General features: G+C 47.4%; 1 protein-coding gene across 4 annotated transcripts in view; it reads left to right on the top strand.

Annotated features, from left to right (window-relative positions):
* Dennd2a (DENN domain containing 2A) overlaps window positions 1–19207 on the top strand; it is a 94215-nt gene that overhangs the window by 50330 nt on the left and 24678 nt on the right. For 3 of the 4 annotated variants that reach the window (XM_029478945.1, XM_029478947.1, XM_021164801.2), the window contains exons 4-9: window positions 999–1120; window positions 10140–10340; window positions 12005–12098; window positions 12572–12622; window positions 13950–14137; window positions 18593–18702. In XM_029478945.1, coding sequence (XP_029334805.1) covers window positions 999–1120; window positions 10140–10340; window positions 12005–12098; window positions 12572–12622; window positions 13950–14137; window positions 18593–18702 — 766 coding nt within the window. The remainder of the gene's footprint in view (window positions 1–998; window positions 1121–10139; window positions 10341–12004; window positions 12099–12571; window positions 12623–13949; window positions 14138–18592; window positions 18703–19207) is intronic. The other variant, XM_029478946.1, reaches the window with a different exon arrangement.

Genomic DNA, 19207 nt, shown 5'->3' with positions numbered 1-19207 from the left:
AAAAAAAAAAAAAAAAACCAACCCAAAACCGAAATGTAGCTGGTGAGAGGGAAAAGGCCCACAGGTATTTGTGCATGTGGGGCAGAGGGGGTAGATGCTCACAGACAACATTCATGGTGCAACCAGTATCAGAAATGCCTCATAAGAGGAAGCCCAGGACTGAGGGAGGGCTTAGCAGAGCCGCTTCTGTCTGGGTTCCCACCCATGTAATGAGAGAGCAAAGGAAGTTTGGGAGAATAATAATCTGTAACCCAAACTGGCTTCTTCTTTCTCTTTCTCCCAGGGTAGCCTGTTCTCAGCGGGGCTTCTCACAGTCCCCAGGAAGGCTGCTACCAGCTCCCTGGAACCCATGGCTTTCCTCTGTAGAACCAGAGCCTTGGGGCCTGCAAGTCCCAGCAAATGTCCCCAGTCACTCCAGCCAGATCACCTTATGTCCTATTTCCACTTTTAGAGCCAGAAGTGCTATTCGGCAATTGCCTTAGGCCTGGGCTGTCAGCTCTCCCTGAGCGCACCTCTGAGGCAGGGTCCGGGCCTGGCAGAGCAGCTAGCCCGGAAACTGAGAGTGGAGTTTATTTGATGCAGCTACAAGTAGAAAGATGGAGAGTTATCCCCTCAGTGAGAATCAGGATCTGCTGCCAGAGGAAAGGAAGGCCAATGAAACAACACACATCCCACAAGCACTCCCAGGAGGAGGCCAAGATGAGGGCTTAGTGCTCGCAGGGATGGAGAGATGTCGCAGCAGTTGAAAGCACTGGCTGCTTGCTCTTCAGAGGACCCAGGTTCAGTTTCCAGTGCCCACCTGAAGGCTCATAATCACCTGTAACCCCAATGCCAAGGGATTTGACATCCTCTTCCGGCCTTCTCGGGTGTCAGCCATGCACGCGGTGCACAGATAATGTGTTCAAGCAAAGCACCATTCACATAAAATAAATCTTTAAAATTTAAAAGAGGAAGAGGCAGAGCTCTAACATTCTGACCCATGTTGTCACTGGTCACAGATCCGCCAATGAAGGAAAATCCTTATGAAGATGTGGAGCTGCATGGCCGCTGCCTGGGCAAGAAGTGTGTCTTGACTTTCCCCGGATCTCCCACCTCTTCCATCCCGGACACGTCTACCAAGGTACTAGCTTGGGCATGCTGCCTGACCGCTCTCCTGAAACCAGCCCTCTCCACAGAGCTCCCTAAAGTACCTCTGGGTACCTAGCTCAGGACCCTCTCCTAACTCAGTAACTGAAAAGCGGTGCATTCAAACTGCACATCTCCTGATGAGTGTCCTGAGCCACGAGTGGTGGACCACACCTGGAGTCCCAAGACTTGGAAGATAGAGGCAGGAGACCTGTTGCTCAGGGCAGCCTGACTAAGACCGTGAGATCCTGACTATAAATAAGCAAACAAGTAGATAGAAAAAGAAATGGAGAGATGAGAAAGAAAGGCAGAGTGTAGCGTGGATTAGTATCATCTGCTATCATCTGTGTACATTTTTTAGAAACATTTCTTTATTTGCCGAATGTGGTGGTGAATACCTTTCTTCCCAGCCTTCAGAGCAGGGCAGAGGCAGGCAGACCTTTGTGAGTCTGAGGGCAGCCCAGTCTACGTAGTAAATTCCAGGCATCCAGAGATACACCCTGTCTTAAAAAAAAAAAAAAAAAAAAGTACTTATTCATGTATATGTATGTGAATTTATGTGTATCACATGTATTCAGGAGCCATTGAAGGCCACAGGGGACATGAAATCCCCTGGAACTGGAGGAATAGGCAGTTGTGAGCCACCATGTGGGTTCTCAGAACTGAACCTATGTCCTCTGTAAGAGAACTTAATCACTGAGCAGCCTCTCTAGACCCCATGAGCATTTTATAACTCAGAAAATATGTGTACTTGTAAACTCACATGGATTTGCTTATCCACGTACAGAGCATTTCTGTGAGGGAAGCAGCTACCTCACTGGTCTTGTGATGTCTGAGAACCCAGAGATCAAGACTCCAAGACTGACTTCCCTCTCATAGAAGATCCTTTCAGACCTTCTAGGAAATTTCTTGTTGAGGAAAATAAATAAAGGAAGACCAAATGTAAATTGCAGCATCATTCGATTGTCAGGATTTGTTTCCAGCCTGAGCCTTGCAGCTATGTACCTGTAGTCTCCCAGGGTGGCACCAGCATTTGCTGGAAGGAGGGGTGGGTCTTCTTTTGGGGGGGGTTCGAGGGGTGGGTCTTCACCTGGCTTTCTACACCCGGTGTCAGACAGGAACACTTCCGCTACAGACATCTTTCTAGAAGAATCAGGGACATAACCTGTAATGGCTGGTGAGGCTTACAGGACCATGTCAGCTGCCTCAGTCCTGAATCAACTAACTTTCTTTCTTTCTTTCTTTCTCTTTCTTTTTAAAGATTTATTTATTTTATGTATATCAGTACACACTGTAGCTGTACAGATGGTTGTGAGCCTTCATGTGGTTGTTGGGAATTGAATTTGGGACCTCTGCTTGCTCTGGTCAACCCCACTCTGGCCCAAAGATTTTATTTATTATTATAAATAAGTACACTGTAGCTGTCTTCTGACACTCCGAAAGGGAGTCAGACCTCATTACAGGTGGTTGTGAGCCACCATGTGGTTGCTGGGATTTGAACTCAGGACCTTCAGAAGAGCAGTCAGTGTTCTTATCCACTGAGCCATCTCACCAGCCCTGAACTAACTTTCACATGGAGTAGACAGTTGTGATGCAGAATGCGTGGTAACCAATAATTAGCAGTTTCCACTTGCCTTGGGAATGTGTTCGTGATCCCATTGGAAAATGAATATGCCTAACATTTAGACACTTCCATTCCTTCAGAGGCTAGACTGAGGTAGGAAAGCAACATGAGGGCTGTCTTAGTTAGGGTTTTACTGCTGTGAACAGACACCATGACCAAGGCAAGTCTTATAAAGGAAAACATTTAATTGGGGCTGGTTTACAGGTTCAGAGGTTCAGTCCAGTATCGTCAAGGCAGGAACACAGCAGCATCCAGGCAAGCATGGTGCAGGAGGAGCTGAGAGTTCTACATCTTCATCTGAAGGCTGCTAACAGAATACTGGCTTCCAGGTAGCTAGGATGAGGGTCTTATAGCCCACACCCACTCCAACAAGGCCACACCCACTCCTAACAGTACCACTCCCTGAGCCGAACATGTACAAACCATAACCAGGGCTAAGGGTTCTGTCAGTGTCAGAATGCACACATGCCTGGTTTAGTCCCCAGCACTGGGCAAGAAACTGGGCATAATGGCTCACACCTATAACCCTAGCATTTGGGAAGCTGAGGCAGGAAGGCCAGAAATTCAAGGACAGCTTCATCTATGTCATGAGTTCAAGGTCAGCTTGGAATACAAGTGACCCCATCTCCAAATGAGAAAGGAAGGGAAGGAAAGATGGAGGGAGGGTGGGAGGGGAGGAGGGAGGGAGGGAAGTGGGGGTGGGTTAGGGAGATAGATAACTCAGTCTATAAATGCTTGTCATACAAGCATGAGGACTGAATTCAACCCCCAGAAAACTCATGTACAAGAACCTTCTAGACATATGTACTTACAATCACAGCGCTGGAGAGGCAGAGGGGCTTATACTGATGTCCATCTGAATTAAGAGTTCTAGGTCGGGGAGAGACCCTGTGTCAAAAAGGAAGGGAAGAAGGGGGAGGGGGAGGAGGAGGAGGGGGAGGAAGAGGAGAGAGAGAGAGAGAGAGAGAGAGAGAGAGAGAGAGAGAGAATGGATGAGTGGTGTCCTAAGGAACACCACCAGACATTGGCTTCTTGCCTCCACACACACATATACAAAAAAGAAGCAGCCATGCCATTCTGTGCACACACACGCCCACACACCATCCTACCTAGCTCTCAGCTTCATGCTCTTAGAAACCGTGGAAACATCTGCCCTGAACAGCTGCATTCTGAGCAGGCAGCTCCTCCCTCATACCAGAAAATGAAGGCTGAGTAGCCCTTCCTGTCCTTGCTAGGCTGGGCAAGCCTGGAGCCTGGGCCACCACAGCAGCCAAACTGCAGTGGCAGTGATGCCAGTCAAGTTTCCTGTCCAGATGTGGTTGTCCTGGATAGCGTGGTGTACTGACCAGTGCTGCTGACATTACAGGCTGTTAGGGCCTGTGCCGGTCATCACCAGGGCCCAGGGTCTCATGCTCATTACTCTGCCCACATCTGGGTGTCTGGTCTGTGCCCCCGCTGTGAGGGACAGCTACAGATGTTGCCACTTCCTCTATTTAGCTCACCAGCTATTCACTGAGTATCTGCCACATCTGGGCTGCATCTGGGACCTTAGAAGTAGTTGAGGCAACCCCTCTGTGTTGAACTCCCCTACCAGCCTCAGAAAGCTCTACACCATCTTTGGGATGTTCATTAATTAACTCCTGTCTGGTCCCAATGGAAAGGGAGGGACAGTTGGACAGAGTGTCTTCAGAAAAGAGCAGATGTGCAGCCTAGAGCAGATGCTGCGGTCTGCGAACCCCAAACAGTGTTACATAACCATACCTACTACATACTACAACACAAAGAATGTTCAAATGTAGAAAAGAAATTGTACATTTCCTGAGTGCTAGCTTATGGGTGTGCTACATCTTACCAGCTGTTTGCAAGTGCTCACACCTACAGAGCAAGCATTTTATCCAGGGAGCCATCTCCCCTGCCTCTTTCGGTTTCTTTGTTTTGAGATGTGGGGCTGGGGGAGTCCTCACTTTGCAACTGGCTGGGCTCAAACTGTAATTTTCCTGCACCAGCTTCCTAAGTGTTGTAATTATACAGATGTGTGACCATACAATTGTCAAGGACCAATTTTTATGTCAGAGAAAGATGTGCTAATCAAGACAGTCCTTTCTCTCTCTCTCTCTCTCTTTTTTTAAATATTGTGACACCCATTTAGTCAAAAGGGGCTCCTGATCTCAGCTTCAGGCCACAGCATCTCCCTCTGAGGAGGCTCAGAACTTTGGCCACCTCCTCCCTACCAAGGTGTCACATGCTAGGACCCATCCTGCAACAACTCACAAGGCTTGACCAGGCAAGTCAGACCTCAGGCCAAGAAGGCCCTTGTCTGCCTCTCTCCTTCAGGCACTATGGACCTTCAGTGGTGCCAGTGAGTCCAGTGCCCATGGGATTAGAGGCCCTGTTCTATGGTGACACAGCTGCCGGGAAGAAGCGGGGGGGGGGGGGGAGGATCAGGCATTGTGTTGGCCTGTTGGTTCCCATCAACAGTCGACTCTGCTGGGGACAGCCTAAAAAATCCCACCTTTAAGCTGCTCCAGTGGCTTCCCTTTGAGGCTACAGTCAGGGTCTGGCGAACTACCGCCAGTTGATGATTTTTATGAATGACATTGTGGGAGATTTTTAATGAATGAAGTCTTATCCCTCTACTTACCCTTTGCACATTACATGCTGTATATGGGCTTGGTATGGTTTAGAAGCTGCAGCAGAGAGGGCATGGCCCACACTGCCATGGATAATATCTGGCTTTGAGGAAGAACTTTGCTGGCTCCCACTAGGTCTAAGGCTCACATCCTTGCTTTCAGAAGCTTCAGATGCCAACATCTTCATGATGGTACCATCCCACCCACCCCCCCCCAGGACCCTCAGAACCCTTGGAGCCCCGAATAAAGACTCCTGTCAGGATTCGCTGCTTTTTACTGAGCCTCAGATTGAGGCTTACTCCCGTATCCTGCTGTCTTCCCTTTTATCAAACAAGAAGCTACCAAAAGCCCACTCCTCCCACAAACTCCCTGGCCCATTATTTGGGTGCTCTGGGAGACTGCTGGACCCTTCTCTCCAGCAGTAGCACCAGGAGGTATTGCCTGGCTGCAGTCTGCACATAGCTTCTGCCAGGCTCCTTGGCATGCTAGCCAGAGTTGAATACCATACTCTGGTTGCTTCTCATCTCAGATCTTTTCATTATCCTGTAAGCAAACTAGCCTGGTATAAAACTTGAACAGAAGCAGATACCCACCAGTTGCCAGCAGTTACACAGATTTCAGTGTCTTGAAAGTATCAGGACATTTTCTTGGACTTCACTGCAGGTGGAATTAGGCTGCTAAGAAGGCTGATTTCTGTGTCAACGTGATAAAGATGACCACACTGACCACAGCGGGTCAGCACTCCACTGGTGGAAACTTCCTGTGCTAAGCAGTTCCTTGCTTCTTGTAGACCCATGATGAATGGGAGAACCAACCACAGGGCAGATAGGAATCTTTGTTCCTGGAAAATTTGAAAAAGACAAGGCTCTGAAGTTGTAAATATATCCTACTTGGAACTAAGCAAGACTGGAGAATTCAGAAACAATGTAGGCCTTTTCCGTGAGCACTAACGATACCGTAGATGCGACTTTGTAAATGGGTTAAGAAAGAAAGATTCATTCATTAAATAAAATTGGGATAAATTAGCATGGAGGGAAATGATTTCGATTAGCATACCACATAAAATAAATTTCCGATGGATTAATGAATAAAATATGTTTCAAAAGCAAACCAAGAAAATCCAAACCAAAATAGAATTTGGTATTTATTAAATATCTAACAAGAAATAGATGCTCTTCTTCTTCTAGTTTTTTTTTTCTCGTATTTATCTGTATATGTGTGTACATACATGTACCACAAGCAAGCATGTGGAAGTTAGAATGGCCTGTGTGAGTAGGTTCTCTCCTCCCACACAGAACCAATAGATCAATCTCAGGTCCTCAGATGTGGCAGCAAGTGTCCCCTACTGGCTGATCCATCACCAGCCCAGCAGATAGATTCTCTAGGTAAAGAATGAGGACGTTAGAGGACTAGAGAGTTGGCTCATTGGTTAAGCATGCTTACTGCTCTTGCAGACGACTGGAGATTGGTTCCTAGTCTCCATGTCAGGCTGCTCATGCTGGCCTGTTAGTCCAGTTCCAAAGGAATTGATGTCTCTGGCCTCTGCAAGTGCACACACATATATATACAAACCCATACACAGACACATATGCACACGCACAGTTAAAAAATAAGTCAAGCACTGGGAGGGGCAGGGCAAAAAAAAAAAAGAAAAGAAAATCAATCTTTTTGTTTGTTTGTTTGTTTTGTTTTTGTTTTTCAAGACAGGGTTTCTCTGTGTAGCCCTGGCTGTCCTGGAACTCACTTTGTAGACCAGGCTGGCCTCGAACTCAGAAATCCTCCTGCCTCTGCCTCCCGAGTGCTGGGATTAAAGGCGTGCGCCACCACGCCCGGCATTCTTCTGGCTTTCTTGGGTACCAGGCACACAGGTGGTCCACATATATACATGCAGGCAAACACCCATACACATAAAATAAAATCCATACAACATATAGGCGGAGCTCAGGGCGAGCATTTGACTCTCTTGCTCAGGGTCCTAAGGTGTGACCTCCTGGCACCATAAAAGCAAAACGGTTGTGACAGCCATTTCCTGTGATGAAAATATAAATATAAAGGAGCCACTTGGCAAAGCACACTTACAGAAAACTGACAAATGGCTAGAAGTTCTATAGAGAATACATCTTAAAATAGCCAGAAAAATAAGAGGGTTCCCAAAGGAAAATAGGCAAACAGCATTGCATCAAGAACACAGGAGAGACAAAACAGTGGGGAGGAAAAATATCAATGTTGAGAGGAAGAAGGCCAAGGACAATGAATGCCTACCAATTTCCAGATACTCTAAATCTTTTTGTTTGTTTAGTTGGTCAGTTGTTTTTTGTTAGTTTGGCTTTGTTTTGTTTTTTGAGGCAGGGTTTCTATCCAGGAACCCTGTAGACCAGGCTGGCCTCAAACTCACTGAGATCCACCTGCCTCTGCCTCCCAACAGCTGGGGCACCCAGTGATACCCTATATCTTAAAATACAAGAAAATCAACATGCCATGCCTTGCTTTTTATGCAGAGCAACATATAGCAGATGGACCAGCAAAATGGCTCAGTGGGTGAAAGCGCTTGCTGCACAAGTCTGGCATGCTGAGCTTGGTCCCCATAAACCAGGCACAGCTGAAAAGCTTGGAAGGAAGAACTGAAAGCTGTTCTCTACATACATACATACACACATACATACATACACACATACATACATACACACATACACACATACACATACATGCATACACACACACATACATACATACATACACACATACATACACACACATACATACATACACACATACATACATACACACATACATACATATATACACACATACACACATACATACATACAGTGGCACACACACATCATGCACTCACACACACAGTATTAAATATGTTGGTAGTTCTAAGATGCTGGAGGTGTCAGTAAGTACCTGTAATCTCAGCCCTATTATGACTTAATGAAAGGCAGACCAGAGGATCGTCAGGAATTTCCTGTACACAGTACAGTAGCAAAACCAAGAGAGACCCTGCCTCAAAAACAAGGAGGGGTCTGACCCCTGAAAAGCAGTCCCCTGACCTCAACATGCACCAACAGCGTGCGCTGACACACACATACACACACACACACACAATAAATAAGTAACTGTTAAAAATGATAATACAAGTCTAGAGAGATAGCCCAGCAGTTAAGAGCACTGCCTGCGCTTCCAGCAGACTCTGGTTCATTCCCAGCACCCACATGGCAGCTCACAACCATCTGTAACTCCTTTCCCAGGGGATCCAGCATCATCTTCTGGCCCTGCTGACACCAGAAATGTGCATGGGGCACAAACATACATGCAGGCAAAATACCTATACACATAAAAATAAAATAAATACATTTTTAAAAAAATAGCATGTGCCCGAAAGAACCTGTATGTCCACCTTTAACTTTCGTTCTTACGATTGCGTGCTATTCCACTGTCTGGATATGTCATAATTTATCTGCTCAACCTCTGTCAATGGACGTTTAGGTTGTTTATAGTGTCTTGTGATTATATGCCATGTCACAATGTATGATATTCTCTGCAGAGTATAACTTTCCTTTTACAATATAATGTTACCCAGTGACGGGAATTCCTGGGGGTGGGACTGCTGGATCAGCGGGCAAGCACTCTGTCATTTTGTAACTTTGTAACTAGCTTACCCTCCTGGTGGTTTGCTGGTTTCCACTCTCTCTCCCCGTGGTGTCTGGAAGTTACTTTCCCTCACAGTCTACCTTACAGAGTGGATTAACAAATCATTTACTTTTTTGGTGTGAAAAATGTTTCCTTGGAGGAGCTTGAATTCGCTTTTCCTTTTGGAGAAAGTTGAGATTGAGAGTTGAGATTGAGTTGAGCTGAGATTATTCTACAGATCTGGAACTCAGTACACTCCCACTTTAGGAACTTTCTTATTGTTTACTTTTTTTTTTTTTTTTTTTTGTCTCTCTAAGTGGGCTTGTGCTTATCAACTTGTATTTATCAGAAAAATGGATTCTCTTCTGTGTTTTAAGCTATAACTTTCTTTCTTTGTTTCTTGGGGGTTTTTGGTTTTTGTTTTGTTTTGGATACAGAGTCTCATGCAGCCCAGACTAGCCTCAGACTGGCTATGCAGCTGGGGAGGACCTCGCATGCACATCTGGTTACCCCCAGTGCTAGAATTACAGCCACACACTACCGTGCCAGGAGTAAAGTTCATTTTATTTTGGGGGGTACAGGAGATCAAACTTGGCACCGTGTGTGTGCCGCGTGAGTCCTCTGAGCTACCTTCTCTACTGAGCTGTAAACTTTTGAGTAAGGTTTTCATTTTGATTTGAAAGAAACTTTGCTCCAGAAATAAAATCCTGGATTGGGGCTCTAGCTCAGTAGGAGAGTGCCTGTCTGTGTAAGGCCTTAGACTCAAACCTCAGTACTCCAAATAAAAGAAGATACAGATGCCCAGAGGAATAATGCTGCCTACATAGCAGGCCCTTGGCAAGCCAGTTTAGTCCTGCAATTCCCAGGATGTGTGTATTTTATCAAGGCTCATCTCTAAAGCAGTGGCAGTAGGTGGCTTCCCACACATCTGAAAAGAAATTAGACTAGAGTCACAGCCTCTGTCACATACATTTTCACAGTGGAATGGTATGCACAGCGCAGTTAGCATAGCAAACCCTGGTACCCTGGGAACCCAGCCCAGCTGCTCAGCAACGACTCTCTGCACTGATTGACCACCTCAGCCCCTTTGTTTGGACTTACACCCATCTCCTTTTCTCACACAGCAGTCCTTGTCCAAGTCTGCATTTTTCCGGCAGAACTCAGAGAGAAGAAACTTGAAGCTGTTGGACACTAGGAAGCTGAGTCGGGATGGAGCTGGGTCCCCGCTGAGGACCAGTCCTCCCTCCACACCTAGCAGCCCGGATGACACGTTCTTTAACCTTGGAGACCTACAGAATGGCAGGAAGAAGAGAAAGATCCCCAGGGTAATACATACTTCGGATTCTGAGGTCCAGGATGCACCTCCACTTCTCTGTTGAGGAGGTTGAGGAGAGAGAGTATGAGGTCCTCTGGTTTCTCCATCACCATGGGATAGATAGACAGCAAACCAGGATATGTGGGTCACCGTTACCATTACAGTCTGTGCCCTTTGCCTTAGCCACGCCTCTCCCTGCCTCCTTACCTAACCTAGACTCTGGTCTTTTGCTACAGGTGTGTGTGTGCGTGAGAGAGAGACAGAGACAGACTGAACATGAGTTTCACACTTGCTAGGGAAGCACTCTCCATATACCCAACTTTTTTTCCCCTCAGTGGCTGACGTACAGAGAGGAGTTTGTGACCCATTCAAGAGAGCTGGTCCAAGAGGGAGGGTAGGGTATAGAGTTAACAGTCACACACACACACATTCTTTCTTACACACACACAGGTACACACACGCTCATACACACTTTCACACAGAGAGACATACACTCTCACACAGTCATACAAACATACAATCTCTCTCTCTCTCTCACACACACACACACACCCCAGTACTTATGCTGTTCCTATTCTTCCTAATTCATTAAAAAAAAATTCAAACCTCTCTTAAACATTTGATTATTTATAATAATATATAATGATTTATAGTATAGGTGTGAGCTGGTGAGATGGCTCAGTAGGTAAGAGCACTGACTGCTCTCCTGAAGGTCTTGAGTTCAATTCCAAGCAACCACATAAAGGCTCACAACTATCTGTATAGCTACAGTGTACTCACATACAAAAAATAAAATAAAAAATAATAAATCTTAAAACAAATAAGTATAGGTGTTTTGCCTGTATGTAATGTGTGCCTCATGCATGCATTGTGTCTCTAGAGGCCAGAAAGGAGCATTAGATCCTACAGAACTGGGATTACAACTGGTTATAAGCCAGTGGGTGCTGTGAATTGAACCCAGATCCTCTGACTGGAGAGCTGGCTCAGAAGTTAAGATCACTAACTGCTCTTCCATAGGTCCTGAGTTCAATTGCCAGCAACCACAATGGTAGCTCATAACCATTTATAATGAGATCTGGTGCCCTCTTCTGGCCCGCAAGCATACATGCAGGCAGAACTCTATACATAATAAAATAAATAAATAAAAATTGAGAGAGAGAGAGAGAGAGAGAGAGAGAGAGAGAGAGAAAACTAGGACACTTTTTAAAAGTAGCCTATGTTCTTGACCGCTGACCCATCTCTCTACCCCTAGTACTGGGGGCTGTTCAAACATTCTTTGGAATGGTTCCTACCAAAGTGACCCTGCCTGGGAATTACTGTCTTTTCCTTCTCCTGTTTCATTTTGGGAGTAAATACCTAAGCAACAGTGACATCACAGTGTTAAAGCATCAGAAGGGGGAACTGAGCGATACCGAGAGCCAAGGACACCCTCTCCCCCAGGGTCTCAGCTGGGGAGGGGGGTTTAGACCTGGCTGGCCTCAGGGCAGTGGGGACAGCCTCCTTCAGTGTTTTGACAGTGTGGTTGGCAAGAATGATCAGAGGACACGAGGCAGTGGAAGTGTGTCCCCTCCCCTTTCCCTTTGTCATCCTGGGAAAGAAGGGTCAACCTAGGTAGCCATCTGCACCAGGGAAGATAATTGACGATGGTTTTTCTCCTGGTATCTGGTTTTTCAGCTGGTATTGAGGATCAATGCCATTTATGAGGCCCGGAGAGGAAAGAAACGGGTGAAGAGGCTATCCCAGTCCACGGAGAGCAACTCAGGAAAAGGTAGACTACTCTGGCTCACCCTGCTGGGGCTGTCCTCCTCACTAGAATCAGAAGACGTCCCTCCTAGAGACTGCATCTTCCCTTGTTTTCCTCAGTTCACCAAGGAGAAAGCATTGGCTGCTTCTTGTCTGCTCTTCTCTCTGGGACAAAGGGTCAGGAGCCAGCTCAGTGGCACATGCTCTGGCTCCCTCTGCCTTGCCTACCATCAAGTCAGCTGAGGGCTGCACATCACCTGACTCTGGCAGCAACCTTCCTGGCTACAACAGAGGGCTCCTGCCTCTTGCTGTATGTAGTCTGCAGAAGGAGCCATCTTACCCAGGGTCTAATCGGTTTGCTAAATCATTAAGTTGAGCAGAATTTGACTGACACTTTTTACTTAGTTGACAAAACACCACCTATGACCTAGAAGTTTGGGGTTTGTTTCCTGCACTGGGACTCACATCTGCCTCTTTCTTCCTTGTTCTTTGTTCCAGTGACAGATGAGAACAGTGAGTCTGACAGCGACACAGAGGAGAAGCTGAAAGGTGAGGGGAGCAGGTGCATGAGCTGACTGGGAGGTGAGGATGACTGGGAGGTGAGGGGAGCAGGTGGATGAGCTGACTGGGAAGTGGAGCTGACTGGGAGGTGAGGAGAGCAGGTGGATGAGCTAACTGGGAAGTGAAGCTGACTGGGAGGTGAGGGGAGCAGGTGTGTGTGAGCTGACTGGGAGGTGAGGATGACTGGGAGGTGAGGGGAGCAGGTGGATGAGCTGACTGGGAAGTGAAGCTGACTGGGAGGTGAGGGGAGCAGGTGTGTGTGAGCTGACTGGGAGGTGAGGATGACTGGGAGGTGAGGAGAGCAGGTACATGAGCTGACTGGGAGGTGAGGAGAGCAGGTGCATGAGCTGACTGGGAGGTGAGGAGAGCAGGTGTGTGAGCTGACTGGGCAGCTATAGACACGGCTCCTTTCAACAGCTAAGGGACAGAGAAGGCCTGCTCAGACTTGCAGATCAAGGCATGAGTGTCAAGTGTGAGCAGAGGTGGGCCAGGCCTGTGCAGAGATCAGGTGCAACAGTACTGCAGCCACCTGTTCCTCTGCCTCTGACAATGTCAGGCACCACACTGGATAGTGGCTGTGTGAGCCATAGGCAATCTCTTAAGCTCTCAGAGCCTCTGGCGCCTTGCTTGCAAGATGAAGTTGGTAAAACAGTTGGTGCCTGTGGGCCTGGTGTTCAGCAATCCGGGTCCAAGCCTGAGTCAATTTTTTTGAGACTTTTCAGGCCCCATGAGAGAACAGAGAGGGCAGCCCTGGGTGTTAAGTGAGGTGACAAGACTAGTCTACCTAGTGGCTCACCCTCATTCACCTCTGACATCATCAGCTACCAGGCCACCCCCAGAGCAAGCAAGGCTGTTCCCACTGCAGAGAACTGACTGGAGCAGAGGTGGGAGGGGGCTCCTGAGGTAGCTGAGTCTCTGTTTTCGCATCATACAGGATGTTTACAAAGCTCTCAGCTCCAAAAGTCCCATGGTCTGGATTTTGTAACATCACACAAACTGAAGACACCGAGGGGGAAGGTACCTACAGTCTCCACCCTAAAGACCCCTGGCGCTTCCGACTCAAGGCTTAGCCAACCCTGGCCAGTCCTGAGCCTGGGTCCTGTGCCTTACTTGGTTGCCAGGCCTGTAAATGAATGGCGCCCCTCCCACAAGTTTGGCAAAAGGCCAAAGAGTTTTCTACTAAATGCTAGATGTGGAAAGACTCGGGGGATTAGACAATGTACTGAAGCTAGGAATTACATAAGCAGTTGAATGCTGAGCAGTTCCACATTGACAAATGAGTCACAGCAGGCCTGTGGCTTCTTTCTCTCCGCAGCTCACAGCCAGCGCCTGGTCAATGTGAAGTCGCGCCTGAAGCAGGCCCCTCGATACTCATCACTTGACCGGGATCTCATTGAGTACCAAGAGAGGCAACTCTTCGAGTACTTTGTGGTCGTGTCTCTGCACAAGAAGCAGGCAGGGGCTGCCTACGTGCCAGAGCTTACCCAGCAATTTCCTCTGAAGGTAGGGGAGACGGGTCCCTGGGGGCTGCGTGGGGACTACCACGTTCTGGCCATCAGCTTGGGTTCAGGGAGGGGTAGCAGTCCATGAAAGGCTTAAGGTCTGAAACCTTCCAAGTGAACCCCACTTCCAAGTGAGTGTCTGCCACATGAAAAAACTAGCAATGGGAACTTGACAGACAGGGTCCAGGAAGACAGATTAAAGGATGCAAAAACAACAACAACAACAAAAGCGGGCAAAGATAATCCAAGTTGTGGTGGCATATTATCTGTAAGCTCAGCACTTAGGAGGTGGAAGGAGAGGCAGGTGAATCTTTGTTGTGTTTGACGTCAGCCTGGTCTACGTAGAGTTCCAGGACGGTCAATGCTACACAGAGAAAAATAGAGAAACCCTATCCCCAGTCCCACATAAATTGGGCAGGGTAGTGCACGCTTGTAGTCTTGGGAGGTAGAGAAAAAGGATCGGAATTGCAAGGCCATCTTCAAGGGTACATAGTGAGTTCAAGGCAGGCCTGGCATACATGAGACCATATTTAAAAACAAACAACAAAACAAAACAGACAAAACTTCCTATACCCCTATGGTCACAGTGCTGATCATCTCTGTCATTCCGCAGGCTCCTTATCCAGCCTGAGTCAGCATTTTCTCCATAAGCCACAACAACTCCTAAGTGCCATCACATTTATGTTTGAGCTAAATCTTCTTTGCATGTATCCTGCTTCTCTACGTGTCAGGGAAAAGCCCTGCCGCATTGTGGCTTACACCACTGATAATTTCATGGCACCTAAAATAAAGGGCACTTAATAAAGCCTACATAATGTAGCCAGTGTTGCCAGAGGGATTCTTGCATTAAAGAGTCTACTATACTCTAATTTGGTCCAACCAGAACTTACATCCAGACATTCTATCAATTTTCTGCTTAGTCCCAAAATGATTAGAAAGATGAATAGAGTGGGTTTCCTGCCCTTTCAGATGGTAACAGAAGTATGCTAAAAGAATGAGTTTTTGCACCAGAGCTGTCAGGAGATGGCATGTGACAGTCATCGTACAAACCAGAGCTCCAGAAAAAGGGAGGAGACGGAGCTCAGCTTGGTTCATGCTGAGCTTCTGTGCCTGTTACACCGTGCAAGACCCTACAAGGTCTGGACCCTGCTGCCTGGCTGTCTGCCTGCCTGCCTGCCTGCCTGCCTGCCTGCCTGCCTGCCTGGCTGTTTCCCTGCCTGCCTGCCTGCCTGACTGTTTCCCTGCCTGCCTGCCTGCCTGCCTGCCTGCCTGCCTGCCTGTCTCCCTGCCTGCCTGCCTGTCTGCCTGCCTGCCTGCCTGCCTGCCTATCTCCCTGCCTGTCTTCCTGCCTGCCTGCTTGTGTCCTTCCCCAGCCAGCCTTCTTTCATCATAAAGGGCTAGCACAGTCTTTAAGTTCNCCTGCCTGCCTGCCTGCCTGCCTGCCTGCCTGCCTGCCTGCCTGCCTGTTTCCCTGCCTGCCTGCCTGCCTGTCTCCCAGCCTGCCTACCTGTCTCCCTGCCTGCCTGCCTGCTTGCCTATCTCCCTGCCTGTCTTCCTGCCTGCCTGCTTGTGTCCTTCCCCAGCCAGCCTTCTTTCATCATAAAGGGCTAGCACAGTCTTTAAGTTCTGAACAATGGTGTAAATGGAAGTAACCATGGGCATGTGTCCTCCGTACAAGCGCCTACCCTCTTCCTCCAACACCTTTAAGGAACACGCTCCTGAAACCCCCAGTGCATGGCTGTCTGGGTTCTGGGGTGTTGCCCAGTGGATCCATGTGAGACAAGCTCATACTTATAGCCCAGTTGAGAGCCCCAGTAGGCGCCAAGGCGTGAGGACCGGCTTGTCATTCTGCATTGCCCTCAGGGCTCAGCACATTGCTGTACACATGGTAACACTTAATTGGGGTACCAGAACAAAGGCATTAAGTCATGAATTAATTACTGAGTCATTAGAGCTGCTAAATGCTTGCCATTTGCTGCCTGGAGCCTTTAGACTCAGACTCCAACTAAAAAAAAAAAAAAAAAAAAAAAAAAACCTTTTAGGGGATAGTTAAGTCACTATTAAAAACAGAGCTAATTCAGGAAGACAAAGAAAACAGTCACCCACAATCTGCAAGAGTCACCCACGGCTAGCTGTTGTTTTGGCTTCTAGTCCTTCCTCATACTGTGTTTCCTCTATTGTTATTCTGCAGTCATAGCTATGGTTTTCATAGCATGTTCCATGCACAAATATGCTTGTGAGCATATTATTTTAAAACACATTTAGTTCAAATTCTGAAGCATATGTTTTTGAAGTTCTCTAATGCCCCAGTATGTAGGGAGCCCTCCTTTGTTTAACTGGTCTTTCACTGTTGGAAGTGTATCTGGCTCCTGATATTTCTTATGTAAATCTGTTTTATTTTTTTCATTCTGGATCATTCTGGGCCTCCTTGTTTTGTTTAAGATTTATTAGTTTAAGTATATGAGTACACTGTAGCTGTCTTCAGACACACCAGAAGAGGGCATCAGATCCCATTACATGGTTGTGAGCCACCATGTGGTTGCTGGAAATTGAACTCAGGACCTCCGGAAGAGCAGTCACTACTCTTAACTGGGCCAAGCCTCCAGCTCTCTTTGTTTTGTTTTGAAATTCATTCATTCTCTCTCTCTCTCTCTCTCTCTCTCTCTCTCTCTCTCTCTCTCTCTCTCTCTAAGATGTTATTTGTTTATTTAATGTATATGAGTGCTCTGTCTGCATGTGTGCCTACATGCCAGAAGAGGGCATCAGATCCCAGTATAGATGGTTGTGAGCCACCATGTGGTTGGTAGAAATGGAACTCAGGAAGACCAGAATGCTCTTAACAGCTGCGCCATCTCTCTAGCCCCAAGACAGAGTCTTCTCTATAGCCCAGACTTGGACCTTTTTATTTAGATTTTTGATGATTTTGTTGTTCAGAGGTTTTTTGGATAGTGCTTGTTTGCCTGGGTACATGTGTGCATGTTGAGACAGGATCTCTGTTTCATCCTGATTACCTGGGACTTACCATGTAGACCAGGCTGGCCTCAAACTCAGAGATCTTCCTGCCTCTGCCCCTCCAGTAATGAGATTAAAGTGGTGTATCACCATGCCCAGACTTTTTTATACGCTTTTAAGAAATGAGTTTTATCCCACAGTCCAATAGTCCCTTTATTCAACGTTGGGAGTCCACATTGTCACACTAATAATATTTCATTAAGCCACGTGTGGTTGCTCACACCTGTAATCCTAGCACTTTAGGCAGGAGAGTCTTTGTGAGTTTAAAACCAGCCTGAACTACATACTGAGACCCCGGCTCAAAAAAAGCAAAACAGGGGTCTGGAGAGATGGCTTAATGGTTAAGAGCACTTATTACTACTCTGTGAGGGGTATTTCATCCGGTTCCCAGCCCCCATAGCAGGTGGCTCACAACAGCTCCATAGGATACAATGCCCTCTGACCTCCAAGGACACCTTCACAAATGTAGTGCACATAAACACATCCAGGTGCACACACATATACATAAAAGTAAATAAATAAGAATCAAAACAAAACAAAACAAAAAACACCTATAAAATGAAAACGGATTCCTACTGATGGATGCATGACCATGCCCAGTCTTCATGACATTAACTATAATTTCTATTTTTTTTTTTTTTTTTTTTTTTGGTTTTTCGAGACAGGGTTTCTCTGTGTAGCCCTGGCTGTCCTGGCACTCACTTTGTAGACCAGGCTGGCCTCGAACTCAGAAATCCGCCTGCCTCTGCCTCCCGAGTGCTGGGATTAAAGGTGTGCGCCACCACGCCCGGCTAACTATAATTTCTAAATTAGACTTCAGTTGATCCTCATCCTTCCCATCTATACTGCCTGGGATTCTGTGCTGAGTGCCGGAGGCAGAGCCACCAGCCTTCGCGACCACCTTCCCTCCCCACTCTAAACTCACTGTGTGACCAGGACAAATCACTTACCATCGTCACAGGGCATGTTTCCTTCCTTCTAAAATGAGAGTGTAGGCCTCCTGACGTCTAAGCTCCCTTCCAGCTCCACGTTCAGTGACGCCGTGGGACCAGTTGGTTTCGAGGTGCATTGTGATCTTGCTGTTCATAGTCACTGATTATTACCACACTTGGCAGTCAGAAGAGCTGATGGCCAGCACACCTCCCAGATCCACGAGCGCCCTTTGGGAGGGACGGCCACGGAGACTTCTTCACTGCCTAGAAGCCTGTATTCCAGAATATTAATCAGAACGTCTCTCTGCAGCACGTGATTGCCTGTCTCCTGATTGCCCTCTCAAACTACAGTTGGATTGTCTGCGGGAAATTAGCCCACAGATAGGCTTCAAACCCTTCTCCAGGAAGTGGCTGAATTGTAGTCACAGCCAGAGAAGGGAACACAGAGACTTTACCTCTTTGTTCCTTATTGAGGTTTAGTCTGTGACCCTCTCCCATCTTTCTCTCTGCAGTTAGAAAAGTCATTCAAGTTCATGAGAGAGGCTGAGGACCAGCTGAAGGCTATCCCCCAGTTCTGCTTCCCTGATGCCAAGGACTGGGCTCCTGTCCAGGAGTTTACCAGGTAAGCGGTTCCAACAGCCCCATCCACATCCAAGGTTTGAGAGTTGGATGTCGGAGGTACAGAGGTTGTAACTCAGGAGTTAAGCAATCCTGATGGGTACCAGCCTAGAGATTTCCCCTGTGGGTTTTAAAAACTTCCCTGAGATAAAAGGTGCCCTTCTAAGTGGGCATTTGTGAAGCCTCCACACAGTCTGGAGCTGTGTGTGTTTCAGACCTCCTGGATACAATCCTAACCTGGGAGAAGTTAGGAAAGCAGCCGTCATCCGTCCTCACCCACCCAGAAAGGGCTCGGGAAGCCTTCCAGTGGCTTCTCTAGCTGCTGCTAGGATTGGGATCTGTTCACATTTCTGCTTTAGAACCAGTGTTAGCCGTCAGCTGTCGCCCAACTCATTAGGCTCATATGCTGAGTACTTGAGACTCGCTGCTGGCCTGCAGTCTGAAAGGCAAGCCTCAGGGTGGCTGTGTGTGAACAGTCCTGTGAGAGAACCACACTGCAGGCAGTCCTG

Source organism: Mus caroli, chromosome 6 (genome assembly GCF_900094665.2).
Source record: "Mus caroli chromosome 6, CAROLI_EIJ_v1.1, whole genome shotgun sequence".
Taxonomy (NCBI): domain Eukaryota; kingdom Metazoa; phylum Chordata; class Mammalia; order Rodentia; family Muridae; genus Mus; species Mus caroli.
Note: the sequence above shows the minus strand (reverse complement) of the source record. Positions and strands in the feature narration are given on the sequence as shown.